This window comes from Orbicella franksi, chromosome 12 (assembly GCF_964199315.1).
Source record: "Orbicella franksi chromosome 12, jaOrbFran1.1, whole genome shotgun sequence".
Classification (NCBI taxonomy): Eukaryota; Metazoa; Cnidaria; class Anthozoa; order Scleractinia; family Merulinidae; genus Orbicella; species Orbicella franksi.
This window is the reverse complement of record NC_138156.1, coordinates 11,153,762-11,168,122: the sequence shown is the minus strand read 5'-3', so window position 1 is coordinate 11,168,122 and position 14,361 is coordinate 11,153,762. Positions and strand designations below refer to the sequence as shown.

General features: G+C 41.5%; 3 protein-coding genes across 3 annotated transcripts in view; all 3 read right to left on the bottom strand.

The window, feature by feature from the left end:
- Positions 1-14,361, bottom strand: part of LOC145463123 (monocarboxylate transporter 12-B-like) — a 219,012-nt gene that overhangs the window by 159,280 nt on the left and 45,371 nt on the right. The window lies entirely within an intron of this gene.
- Positions 884-4,672, bottom strand: LOC145463331 (E3 ubiquitin-protein ligase TRIM56-like). The gene has a single exon (XM_081447081.1). The coding sequence runs from the start codon at positions 3,934-3,936 to the stop codon at positions 2,566-2,568; it is 1,371 nt and encodes a 456-aa protein (XP_081303207.1). The 5' UTR covers positions 3,937-4,672; the 3' UTR covers positions 884-2,565.
- The window catches only part of LOC145463611 (uncharacterized), a 2,016-nt gene continuing 1,718 nt past the window's right edge, over positions 14,064-14,361 (bottom strand). The window contains exon 5 of the mRNA XM_081447377.1: positions 14,064-14,361. This exon is cut by the window's right edge and continues 5 nt beyond it. Within this exon, the coding sequence (XP_081303503.1) occupies positions 14,220-14,361 (142 nt within the window). The 3' untranslated portion in view covers positions 14,064-14,219.

The following is a 14,361-nucleotide window of genomic DNA, read 5'->3' as shown; positions in this document are numbered from 1 at the left end:
AGCACTTAAGTCAGATTACTTGATAAATCAGTGTCTGAAATATTAAGGGACGTACAATCATCGGTATTGTTCATTTCGTTGATAAGAAATCACCTTCCCCATACAGAGGCTGAAAATCGACGCAACTTCAATCCCGACAGGAGAGAAGGTGGTATCCTCTGCTCTATGAGCTATATATATATCTAAGAAAAATGGCAAATAGCGCAAAGAATCATAACAACTAGCTTGACTCTCAGGTAACTTTGCACATTCGATTGTGTGGCAAATTAAATATTCTCGTTGTCATTAACCAATCACAATGTGTCATTACAGATGTTCTGACAAGGGGTGACTTCTAAGAATAATTACAGAAAGCGTCAAGATTTCTTAGAATTCAGTTGTCTGATCGATGACCTAATCATTTTGATTGGAAACTGTCTCGAGAGTTGCTCTGTCGCTTTCTGCTTTTCTTTGTTGGTTCAAAACAGGGAAAGGCTACTAGTGGCCAATTATAAAAATGTTATCGATAATTCCACATATTCATCGACTTAATATATAATCCCGCACTTTCTAGTCTCCAATAGGGCAACACTTCACTCCCTGTGTGCGCCACTGAAACCTTTGTATTATCAATAGTGATCAGCATCTAATTTATCCATGAAATATAAATTGCCTGTCAAGCGGACAAGCGATGGGAATAATAATTAAAATCATCGACTGGTGGATGTACTTGAAATTACCAGAAGTAACATATTTAAAGAAATCAGGCAAAACAGTCAACTCTTCATCATGAATGACAACAAACTTTATTTTAAGAACAACAATATAACAGCTACACGTTTATTGCCTACAATACAATTACTGATCAACTCAATTATCATTATTTATTTAATGAACTTGACGTACACTATATAATAAAGATCAATTTAACCATTTTTCCACTAGGCTTTCCGCTGTCTACATAATAATGATTATGGCCTAAGTTTTGCATACATATCAGTCAGTATAACCACAGCTTACATATCAGGTAATATATAAAAAAGTAAACAATACTAAAGCCTGAGGCAGTATACTGAACTAAACTGCATTTCTATTTTTGTTAGTAGAGTTGCATTGAGCAGCCTACATGTTTTCAGTTTAGTTACTCGCTAAATCCATTTTAATTTAGTACCCTCTATTTACCAAAACAATTATATGTTCTAGTTCTGTTTGTTTTAAACTTATCAATACAAACTGTAATAATATTGTTTTGCTAAAACTCATATGACCGGTCATATCTTTTGTTAAGGGCACTTGATTTAGCTTCTTTACTGAATAATATAAAACCAAAAAACTGTTTAGCATGGTCCCAAAGCGGGGGTTTTTGGGATCTTCAGGGGATTGAAGCCCTGAGCTCAAGACTTCTTGCTCTTCTTGGAGCCCAGGTTAAAGTGTCGATCCTCGTGGAATCTTATGGCAATGCAATTTAAAGGAGCTTTGTTTTTCTTGTTTTGTTTTTCTTAAGACCTAAAACCTCTGTTTGACAATGACTTGTAAAAAAAACTGAGGAAGAGTTTTCTAGTCAAAGAGTGTAAAAGTGTAACCGACGAGACTTCAGGTTCAAAGTGTAAGCGTCATGAATTATTCTAGTATTTGAACCCGGTTGTTATCTATATCAGTCACAACTATTCTTCCATCACTAAGAACTGCAGAAGAAATGGGTCCATTAAACTGCCCTATTTCGCTTCCGTTCGTCCCAAACTTTCCTAAAAACTTCCCACTAAGCTCAAAAATTTGGATTCTGTGATTGTTTCTGTCACAGACCACGAGTTGTCCCGCCTTGGTAACTGATAAGCAACGAGGTGCCTTAAAGTCCCCGTCCCCCTCCCCCTCCTTTCCAAATGCGTACAGAAAATTTTCATCGCTATCAAACACTTTTATACAATCTGCAACAGGGTCTGAAACTACAAGATAATTATCATGCTGCACACAGTGAAGGGGTCTCCAAAAAATACCATGCCCGCCAATTTTACTTATCAACATGCCACTGGGGGAAAATATCTTGACAAGGTGATTATCTCTGTCACCAACAATAATATTCCCGTCTCGGTCCAAAGTTAAACCATGGGGGAAGTTAAGCTGGTGATCAAGAGTTCCTCTGCCACCGAAGTGGCTGAGGTACTCACCCTGTTCACTAAACATTTGGACACGATGATTCATCGTGTCCACTACTATAATATTTCTATTCTTGTCAAAAGCTAGCGCAGCAGGACGGTTAAATTCTCCCTGCTTATCACCTTTTCTACCAAAGGATCTTAAGTAAGTTCCATCACTACTAAAAACCTGGACCCTGTAGTTATTACTGTCAGTAACTGCTATCTCGTCTCGATCATTTACTGCCAACCCCCAGGGTTTACTAAACATTCCAACAGACACACCTTCTTGTCCGAATGATAGCACTGGTCTGAACTGACACCGGGGTTTGACTTCAACCGCAAACGGACTGCCACGAACGTCTTCGCCATTTACTTTCACTGATGCTTCGCATTTTCCGGTTTCTTTGGCAGAATAGCTTATCTTGTAGCTGCCGTCTTTGTTATCTTGGACTTACTTTTTCGTGGCACAATCATGGCCTTGATGATTTTTGAGTTGCAGAGTTACGCAGTCGTGCTCTTCGTGGCGTTGTTGTCCCTCAGAATTTCGTGTTGTCAAAACAAATTCTGCCTCAAGTCCCACAATAGCTTCTTTGAGTCCTTTTCCTTTGGCACTTGACTGATGCGCTTTAGTCTTGCTAGGACTGGTTTTGAATGAGCCGATCCCTTCAGTGTTGATTTTGTCCATTAATGTTTCGTTTTCTGAAAAAATCAATTGATGAAGAACATCAAGATCCCATTCAAATTCACTTTCAGTCATCTGACTCACTTCATCCGGTAGGATTGTGCTTAATGACTTATCTAACTGTACAATTTCAGCGATTGTGCTTCGTTTTAAAAGTTTTTCAGTTTCCTCAGTTGCTGCCTCGCTCATTCTTACTTGGTGTTCAATTTTACTCTTGTGTGTTACAATACGCTCGAGTGAGCCTTCTGCCTCGGCTTCCACGATCTCAAACATGTGCCTCTTCTTCGCTTCGATTAGTGTGGTCATCATTTCAACAAATTTCTCTGCGTCTCGTTTTACGGTTGCAGCTTGTTCTTGAATTCGAATACAGTTTTCGTCAAGCATAGCGATTTTGTTTCTCTGTAGCTGCGCTTTTTGCTTTTGGGACTCAAGCACAGACTTCACTTGTAACTTTCGTTCATCCGCAGCTTCTTCCAAAGTTATCTTGAGATGGCCGTCGTGAAGTGTTACAACACAAGTGTTGCAAATAGCAACTTCACAGTCCTTGCAAAAGAACTTCAGCTCTTCCTTCTCGTGGTGTTTCTTTGAGCAAAATGCTGGACGCTTTAAAACATTCTCAAAGTCCTTGTCTTGAAAGTCTTTGAGAGCCAACACTCGGTGTTCTTTATTGGCTTTGATGCCATTATGGAGGCTTATACAGTTGGCTTCACACCAGAATGCACAACACTGGAAGCAGCAGAAACTCTTCGAGCTCTTCTTGTCACAATTTCCACATTGTACGCCAGTTGTGTTACACTCTTTGATTGCCAACACATCAAGCAAACTATTGATTCGAAAATTGGTGGGCAGGTCGTTGAGGCTTCCGCTAGGGTCTCTGCTCCCTCTTCTACATTCCGGGCATGTTATGATATTCTGGCGGCCACTCGCTCGTTGAATGCCCTGCAAGCAGTGAAGGCAAAAACTGTGTAAACATGGCAGTGTTTTTGGATCAGTGAATGTTGTCGTGCACACAGAACAGGATACTTCTTCATGAAGATTGTTCAGCAAGGTTTTAACATTCATAATAAAAGACAGAAACTTAGAGGTTCGATGAAAAGTGCTTGTAGTTGAAAATGCTTCGAACAATGAAGGGTTGTGCATGCATGATCGGATAAAGTGATATTTGTCGTAGCTTGACCATACTGACCAATCACGGGACGAAATTAGACAATAGACGTGTCATTATGTGACTTGAAAGTGAAGTATGATCCTCGCAGTAAATTTTACTGCGATGATCATACTTCACTTTCATCTACTACCGCAGTTCAAATATGAATTATTTCATATATACTTCACATCATTTCACTCACGGGAAGATATGAACTCAATTAATTGACCTCGCTCCCAATGTGTGGCTTCATAGCTCAGTTGGTAGAGCATCGCACCGGTATCGCGGAGGTCACGGGTTCGAATCCCGTTGAAGCCCTGATTTTTTCAGGCTTCTTCTTTCCAGTTGCTTAAATTGGAAAATTTACTGCGATGATCATACTTCACTTTCATCTACTACCGCAGTTCAAATATGAATTATTTCATATATACTTCACATTATGTGACTTCTTAGAATGATGACAGAAAGAGCTAAGGATTCTAAAAAATGCAACGATAGAGACAGCTTGACCTCCAAATTAATCATAATGCTGTCAGGCAATTCTATATTTAGGTTAAATGATTGAAAGATTTTATAGACAATCGCTGCTTAATGTTGGGTGGACGGCTAACGGCGTCATCATGAAAAACTGTTCCACAACCTTTCAGGTCAGATTGCGCGGCAAGATGTCTGAAAAGTTGTTTGGAAGTGTGATAACCTGCAATTATTTTCTGTTCCAGTGATGTTTATTTCTACTACAAGTTATAGAGTACCCTGTGAACAGAGGTTTCAGAGGTTTCTTCGAAGTAGTATAGGACGCTCATATGACGGGTAACCAATCAGGAGCCGAGAAAGACAATAGGCTATTGTTTGGAGAACAATGGACGCTATTGTTTTCCAAATCCAAGATGGCACTATTTATTTTCAGCCAATCAGGAGCCGAATTAAGAATTCAAGATGGCGGCGCCCACGAAAGTCGCCCATGTTGGAAAACAGCCCACCAGCCTCGACGGAGGACTGGGATCGGTCTCACGGATTTCCATGACGACACAAATCACGCTAGGGTCACGCAAAAAATGTCAGGCAACTTCAAAATCGATACTTACAGTGTCCTGTGATCCTAAACGACAGAGGTCCGTCCGGCAAGTGGCTACACTGAGAGACTTGGGTCCGAGTCTAGCCTATATAGGGTGTGGCAAAGCATCATGGGACGATGACCTCATCGGGAACCAATCAGAATGAATTAAAGTACTCACAGTGGTTGGCTTCTCCAGTCCCCCTCTCTTAAGGAGAGCACTAAACCAAACATCACACAATGTCAATTGTCACGAACTTTAATAACAAATCGTTTGCGCTAACATTAAAAGATATGACGTCATTGCCATGTTGATCGAGTAAAAAGACCGGTTTCTATCGTCATCGCACAATGTTTCAAATGAACGTTAATGTCCAAAACGTTTGCGCTAAAATCACAGAAAGCTGGTCATTGTGTCTCAAATCAGATAACGCTATGAAAGAAATGCAACAGAAATAATTTGATCTAGCGTAAATGCAATCTTTGACGAGTAGCGAATAATAAGCGAAGACAAAAATTTATAGGCTAAAAGTTGAGAAGAAAAAAATACCATTGAAATGCTTCAAGTGAAAATGAATTGCTAATGGCAGTTTGCAATAAAATCTAAACTCCTTGATCTCGACTGTTCCCTTGAGAAAAGCATCATTCAAAGGAATCTTGAACAAACAAAAGGCATTTTGGGCGACCATTGAAGAATTAACATAATTAGTCAGAGATGAAACATGGAATAAATTAAAACCGAAAAGCACATGTTTAGAAGCTGAAATCATGATAGACTGTATCTTAACCCTTGAGAATAAAATCAAAGGAATTTCAAACAAACGTTTCGCGCTTGAAGTAAAGATTTAACTTCATTTACAAACACTGCAAATCGCTCCTAATTCAACAATTATACTTGTCTAAGCGGGTTTCCAATAGCGCCAAAATAAATCACTTACATCAAATATAGTCCTTTCCTTCAAAGCGTCACACAACTAGCAATCGCTCAACTCCATAGCCACGAAGACAGGGAAGAACATTACGCTTAGAAAAGAAGACGTGTGCTGAACGTCGTCACAAGTAAAATGAATTCTATCAAGACCGATTGACTTATAAACGGGTATTCACAAAACAATAGACAATGTCGCGTGGTTAACAACCGATGAGAGGATGGGGGATGGGGGTTACGCGGTATCACGTGGTCAAGAATCAATGAGAAGACGGGAGGGGATAAAGGGTTATACCGCACAGTAATGTCATTAAATTGTTATAAGCAAAACAGAGTCTAAGTCTTTACAACGTTTATTGAATAATAACTCAAAAGAAAAAATTGATTATAATTTTAACTCTTAAAGTCTTGACCGGTTACAAAGTGTTGGGAACTAAACTCGTTTCACAGACTCTTGGTCCCTGGCCCCAAAACGCACGATATTCTGCCGTAGTTTTCTTTGCTTTTGGTCATGAAGTCTTTGCCTGATCCGTTCCTTATTCTTGGCAAATAATTATTAATGATCTAGTTGATCGTTATGACCCTGGAAGAAAGGGAAAACAAAGGATTTGAGGAGGAGGAGGATGAAAAGGTGGGAGAGGAGGATGAGGAAGAGGAAAGGGAGGAGGAGGAGTTGAGGAGGTGGAGGACGAGGAGGTGGAGGACGAGGAGGAGGAGGAAGAGAGGGTGGAAGAGGAGGAGGAGGTGGAGGAGGAGGAGGTGTTGAGGAGGAGGAGGAGTTAAGGAGGCGGAAGAGGAGGAGGTGGAGGTGGTGGTGGTGGTGAATGTGGTGGTGGTGTTGGTGGTGGATGTGGCGGTGGTGGTGTTGGTGGTAGTGGTGGTGGTGGTGTAGGTGGTGGATGTGGCTGTGGTGGATGTGGCGGTGGTGGTGGTGAATGTGGTGGTGGTGATTGTGCTGGCGGTGATGGTGGATGTGGTGGTGGTGAATGTGGTGGTGGTGTAGGTGGTGGTGGATGTGGCTGTGGTGGTGGTGGTGTAGGTGGTGGTGGGATGTGGTGGTGGTGGTGTAGGTGGTGGGTGTGGCTGTGGTGGTGAATGTGGTGAATGTGGTGGATGCGGCAGTGGTGGTGAATGTGGTGGTGGTGTAGGTGGTGGTTGTGATGGTGCATACGGTGGTGGTAAATGTGGTGGTGGTGGTGTAGGTGGTGGTGGTGGGATGTGGTTGTGGTGGCTGCGGTGGTGGTGGTGTAGGTGGTGGATGTGGCTGTGGTGGTGAATGTGGTGGATGCGGCGGTCGTGGTGAATGTGGTGGTGGTATAGGAGGTGGTGGTGGTGAATGTGGTGGTTGTGATGGTGCATATGGTGGTTGTGGTTAATGTGGTGGTGGTGGCGGTGGTGGTGAATGTGGTGGTGGTGGTGTAGGTGGTGGTGGATGTGGTGGTGGTGGTAAATATGGTGGTGGTGGCAGTGGTTGCTGTGGTGGTGGATGTGGTGGTGGATGTGGTGGTGGTAAATGTGGTGGTGGTAAATGTGATGGTGGTAAATGTGGTGGTGGTGGTTTAGTTGTTGGTGGTGGTGGATGAGGTGGTGGTATAGGAGGTGGTGGTGGTGAATGTGGTGGTTGAGATGGTGCATATGGTGGTGGTGGTGGTTAATGTGGTGGTGGTGGTGAATATGGTGAATGTGGTGGATGCGGTGGTGGTGGTGAATGTGGTGGTGGTGGTGGCGAATATAGTGGTGGTGGCGGTGGTGGTAGATGTGGTGGTGGTAAATATGGTGGTGGTAAATGTGGTGGTAGTGGATGAGGTGGTGGTGGTGTCGTAAAAGATTGTATGAAAACAACTAAATGTGGTGGTGGTGGCAGTGGTGGCTGTGGTGGTGGATGTGGCGGTGGTAAATGTGGTGGTGGTGGCTTAGTTGTTGTTGTTGGTGGTGGATGATGTGGTGGTATAGGAGGTGGTGGTGAATGTGGTGGTTGTGATGGTGCATATGATGGTGGTGGTGGTTAATGTGGTGGTGGTGAATGTGGTGAATGTGATGAATGTGGTGAATGTGGTGGATGCGGCGGTGGTGGTGAATATGATGGTGGTATAGGAGGTGGTGGTGGTGAATAGGGTGGTGGATGTGGTGGTGGCGGTGGTGGTGGATGTGGTGGTGGTAAATGTGGTGGTAGTGGATGAGGTGGTGGTGGTGTCGTAAAAGATGGTATGAAAACAACAAGGAACGACTCGCCCGCAGCCAGAGAGCCTATTGTCAACAGAACAAGGAGCACATTACCGAAGACAATACTGTAAAAACAACAGGGAACGGATCAACGAATATTGGAGACGTTATTATGCCAAGAATAAGGAACGCATCAGGCAAAGACTTCATGACCAAAAGCAAAGAAAACTACGGCAGAATATCGTGTGTTTTGGGGCCAGGGACCAAGAGTCTGTGAAACTGGAAACGAGTCTAGTTCCCAACACTTTGTGCAATACCGACGGTCAAGACTTTAAGAGTTAAAATCATAATCAATTCTTTCTTTTGAGTTACTATTCAATAAACGTTGTAAAGACTCAGACTCTGTTTTGCTTATAACAATTTAATGACATTACTGTGCGGTATAACCCCTATCCCCCCCCCCGTCTTCTCATTGATTCTTGACCACGTGATATCGCGTAACCCCCATCCCCCATCCTCTCATTGGTTGTTAAGCACGCGACATTGTCTATTGTTTTGTGAATACCCGTTTATAAGTCAATCGGTCTTGATAGAATTCATTTTACTTGTGACGACGTTCAGCACACGTCTTCTTTTCTAAGCGTAATGTTCTTCCCTGTCTTCGTGGCTATGGAGTTGAGCGATTGCTAGTTGTGTGACGCTTTGAAGGAAAGGACTATATTTGATGTAAGTGATTTATTTTGGCGCTATTGGAAACCCGCTTAGACAAGTATAATTGTTGAATTAGGAGCGATTTGCAGTGTTTGTAAATGAAGTTAAATCTTTACTTCAAGCGCGAAACGTTTGTTTGAAATTCCTTTGATTTTATTCTCAAGGGTTAAGATACAGTCTATCATGATTTCAGCTTCTAAACATGTGCTTTTCGGTTTTAATTTATTCCATGTTTCATCTCTGACTAATTATGTTAATTCTTCAATGGTCGCCCAAAATGCCTTTTGTTTGTTCAAGATTCCTTTGAATGATGCTTTTCTCAAGGGAACAGTCGAGATCAAGGAGTTTAGATTTTATTGCAAACTGCCATTAGCAATTCATTTTCACTTGAAGCATTTCAATGGTATTTTTTTCTTCTCAACTTTTAGCCTATAAATTTTTGTCTTCGCTTATTATTCGCTACTCGTCAAAGATTGCATTTACGCTAGATCAAATTATTTCTGTTGCATTTCTTTCATAGCGTTATCTGATTTGAGACACAATGACCAGCTTTCTGTGATTTTAGCGCAAACGTTTTGGACATTAACGTTCATTTGAAACATTGTGCGATGACGATAGAAACCGGTCTTTTTACTCGATCAACATGGCAATGACGTCATATCTTTTAATGTTAGCGCAAACGATTTGTTATTAAAGTTCGTGACAATTGACATTGTGTGATGTTTGGTTTAGTGCTCTCCTTAAGAGAGGGGGACTGGAGAAGCCAACCACTGTGAGTACTTTAATTCATTCTGATTGGTTCCCGATGAGGTCATCGTCCCATGATGCTTTGCCACACCCTATATAGGCTAGACTCGGACCCAAGTCTCTCAGTGTAGCCACTTGCCGGACGGACCTCTGTCGTTTAGGATCACAGGACACTGTAAGTATCGATTTTGAAGTTGCCTGACATTTTTTGCGTGACCCTAGCGTGATTTGTGTCGTCATGGAAATCCGTGAGACCGATCCCAGTCCTCCGTCGAGGCTGGTGGGCTGTTTTCCAACATGGGCGACTTTCGTGGGCGCCGCCATCTTGAATTCTTAATTCGGCTCCTGATTGGCTGAAAATAAATAGTGCCATCTTGGATTTGGAAAACAATAGCGTCCACTGTTCTCCAAACAGTAGCCTATTGTCTTTCTCGGCTCCTGATTGGTTACCGGTCATATGAGCGTCCTATACTACTCTTCGATCTTCCTAGAAAACTAGGAAAGAGGAAACCACTTTTCCAGGAGGATCGAAGGGACCTCTGCTCGCAGGGTCAGCCTTAACGAATAATTTGGTTCAATGAACAGGAAATGAGGGATGAGTGACGTTAACTGTCCAAAATATCAGTTGCATGATATTTGATCGGAGACAAGTATTCGATAATGCAAAATGAATTATGGCTGGTAATTCGGGAACGGTGAACAGAATTGAAAGACGTAATTGCTTACCGGTATTTTCTTTAGTTACCATAGCATTTTGGAATTGAGAAGCCATCGTTTAAAGTTTGCAATCGGTCAGTTATTGCCATGGAAATTAAATTTCTGTGATAATTAAAATCAAGTGAAAGGTGGATAACGAACGAGTTCTTTGTTACTAAGGTGGAATGTTTGACGCAATCTAGCGCGATTAAATGAAGGTGTACGTTGCATTCAACGTCCACCTCTATTAAGCGGACGCGGACACCTTTAACTTGACTTTTATTGTCATTTCCATTGTTAGAAACCTGTTTCAAACGGACACTGCAAAAAGAATGCATCATTTTGCTGTCCACGTTTTAGTAGATCGATCATTTAAGTTTGCCAACAGACTGAGCTGTCACAGAAATGCAATATTTTGTTATTCGGTTTAGTTTTTACAGAACTTTTAATTTGTTCTTGTTTGATTTTGTAAACCTTCACATGATTCCATCAATATAGATACTGTTACTGTAAACTTAAATCGTTTTACCTCATCTACTTGTCATTGTTTAAAGAAATACGGTATTTCAGAGTTCTTGACCGTTCACGAGAATGCTATTTGACCCTTTCAAGGTCTGTTAATGCTGACGAATATTAATATGACCCTTTTAAAACGAATTCTGAGAGAACCTGTTTTCAACGGACACCCTGTATTAAGCGGACACTAGCACGGGTTCCGAGGATGTCCACCTAATACGGGTTTGACTGTAGTGACGTTGCCCTGGTGAGCCGGATATAAACGTTTGTACTACATGCTTTACATTACCGTGGAAATCAATGAACTCAGCCTCGCTACATTCCACTCCTATACATATATTTTGTAGCAAGGGCTGGCAAAAAAAAGCCCTAGCTTTATAAGAATCCGAGAGCCAAACCAGAAATTGTAATATTAATCTGACCAAAGGTCACCGAAATCCCTCCAACACTTGCATTGTAATTATTATGCCTATGACGATATAAAAGTGTTTTTCGGAACGGGTGTACTACTGTTTACAGCAGGTTTTCAATTTGGCTGTGTGTTAAGTGACAATCCTGTTCTGTTTGCGTGATGCCTATTTTACTGCAGTACACATTAGTCTTGTTTTATTTAAGCGCGGTTCAATTTCACCTGTTACCACCCCCCCGGGCATACCCTCGCCCCGGGGTTTGACATTGTTTTCTTATTCGACGGCCTATTCCCCCCCCCTCCCCCCAGGACCCCTATCTACTTAAAATATTGGTTTCCGTACAATATAGCAAAAACAGAAGTTTTGTCAAGAACGCGATAAATGTTCATGTTCGTGCCTTCTGCCCGCCTCGCTTCCGGGTTGTAGACAGTTTGTGACAGAAGAACTCTGTTTCCCAAAAGACCAGAAATTATATAAGAAAATCCTAAAAACAGTATCAAATGATTATTAGAATTATAATGCTTTATTGGCTACGTCCGATGAAAACGCTACTTTATTACAAATAAAAGGAAATCGGTGACATCCAGTGGGTTTGGACAATATTTCATGATCGTCCAACCGCGAAACTGGAAGTCTCATCAATTAATAAATTAAAACTGCATTTTGTATTTAATAAACTTACCTTCAAATATTTCCTTTAATTTAGCAAAGATTGTTTTGTTCCAGCCAAGCCGAAACAAACTCTGTTGTGTTTGATAAACCACCATGACTTGTACGATGTAATTTTTTTTTTTTTATTTGCCCTGCCTTAAACAATTCCCCACTCTCGGGCATGAAGGCCTAAACTTGTCCTGGGGCCCGTTTTTCAAAAGCCCCGGAAACTTTTCGGACCCGTGAAGCCATTTTTAGTTTATCTGTATCTAAAAGTGTATACGCCTGAAACTTCTTGTACGAAGGGAACCTCTGTTCATATTAAGAATCATCGTAAATAAAACAGCTCTGTAATCATAAGGTTTGAGATTTTGCTATGGCTTTTCGTGTGCGAAAACTTTTCGGGACCTTCGAGAAACGGGCTCCAGGAGCTAGGTTGCCCAGGGGGGATGGTAACAGGTAGAATTGAGCCACGCATTACCGAAAGTTATAATCAAAACAGCTGGCCAGCCGGCTTTTCATTGCAAACTTTCTCAAAAATTAATGTTGTAAGACAACGTTTTGTTTAATAGAAGAGTAAACTTGTGAATCAAGTCGTTATTTGACTTAAAGTCCAAGATTTTCTGTATGAGGACGCCTTTCAACCTATATTTAGATCACTAATAATGAGGCGGATGAGCATTATGAGAAACCCCTGTCGTTATCAATGAAACCGGGTAATACGGACACCAGAGGAATACGTAAAGGTATTCTACTTCACAACACTCCCATTCATACTAAATCGAAACTAGGTGACCAGTGGACTAAGCCAAGATGGAACAGCTTGGCTTAGGGGAGTTCGAGTAGCTACACGACCCACGCGATGAGGGTGGGAGGGTGGGCCGTTCCCTTCTACACGCGCCGCTGGAAAAACGGGTGGAAAACCGAGCGTAAATGGAGTGAAAAAGTCATTTTGGTATTTATTCCAGAGGTATTAGGTAACTAGTACGAAGAATGCTCACCTAGTCGCGAAAACTGCATTGTTGTTACGTATTTCAACTTTGCATATTATTATGAGTTTTGAGAATTGTGTCCGGGTTTTTGGTTGTTCATATGAACTTGGGTCTCAGGATGTTAACGTCACCGACACAGGTTTTTATCGATTTAAGGACTAAAGCAAGTGATTTAATTTAAAGCAACAGAGAAATGACGGAGAAAGTTCAAACTAAAAATGCCTCATGCTAGCTCATTCACGACATTGCAAACACGAAACGTAATCATCAGTAAAACAGTTTGTGCAAAGGTTTCATCTTTTAACAAGGTACAAATTGAAATATTCTATGGATGGGCAGATTACCAGTGGGTGTAAAGCGAGGTTACGCAACTCGGTAACAGAAAAGTGCCCATTTTCCGTTATTACCTATGGTCTGGATGAGGCTTTCATCAATTTCTCTTCCTTTGTTATTTTTAATCACAATTTCAGAAGAAAGTGCATATCAATAAGTCGTCAACTCTTGGAACCGAAAGTGGGTTGAACTTTTGGTACTGCTGGCGCCAAGTCAAATCAAATTTCAACTGTTGATTCATTTTTAACGTCCCTGGGAAAGTTAATTTTTGAAGTAATATGAAAATACACAGCACTGAAACTGAGGTCATTGTCGGAGTCGCGGTTCTTGGTTGGCAGCTGGCATCACGTTTGCAACTGGTAAATCTCAGGGGTAAAGCTACACTTGAGCGACACCCTACAAAACGCCGGAATTTGGCGTCTTTTAGTAGTTCCTAATCAAAATTTCATGTCTGGCCGTATCTTACTTTTGTATTGAACGTAATATATCAAACAGGAGAGACAGTGTTTTATCGGGATATCCAAACACCGAGAAGAGAGTTGAAAATACGACGCGCAGCGGAGTATTTTTGACGAAATTCGAGGTGTTTGGATAGCCGATGAAACACTGCCTCGAGTGTTTGATATATCTTCTCAATGGAAACAAAAACTAAGGAGTAAACGAAGAACTAAAATCGTCAAAATCTATGCTAATTAAGATCGGGTATCCAAACCTCCTTGACGGTTGTGATTTTCTTTGTTTTAACTTGATGAATTATTAATGAGTTTGAGAAGCTCCGGGAACAAGCCTTTTGAGCAATGAAAGGCTTAGAGTGGGGCTAAGATTTCTAAAGAAATGCAAAGGTTGGACCGACTGAACCCTTCAAAGCCTACTTCCCGTTTATTATAAGTCCCAATGCAAATGGTTGCTGGCATAACTCGACAAAAAACATACTTTTTAATTTCAGTTCCTCGTTTCAGATGTGTTCTCGTATGGGCAGATTACACATCCTTCCCTTTACTTTCTCCCAGAAGCATTTTGATAAACGATAAGTAGCTTTCGAACTTTTAACCCATATCATTCCAAGCTGAGGTGTCTAAGGAAGAAGTCTGTACACAGCATTGATATTTGCTGCTCCGACTCCAAACGGACATTGTGATTTATCAGCTGCTCCCCAGCGATCGTACTGCACCTTGGATGAGTCTCCACTCCAACATTCCCCGTAAAACTTAATGGCA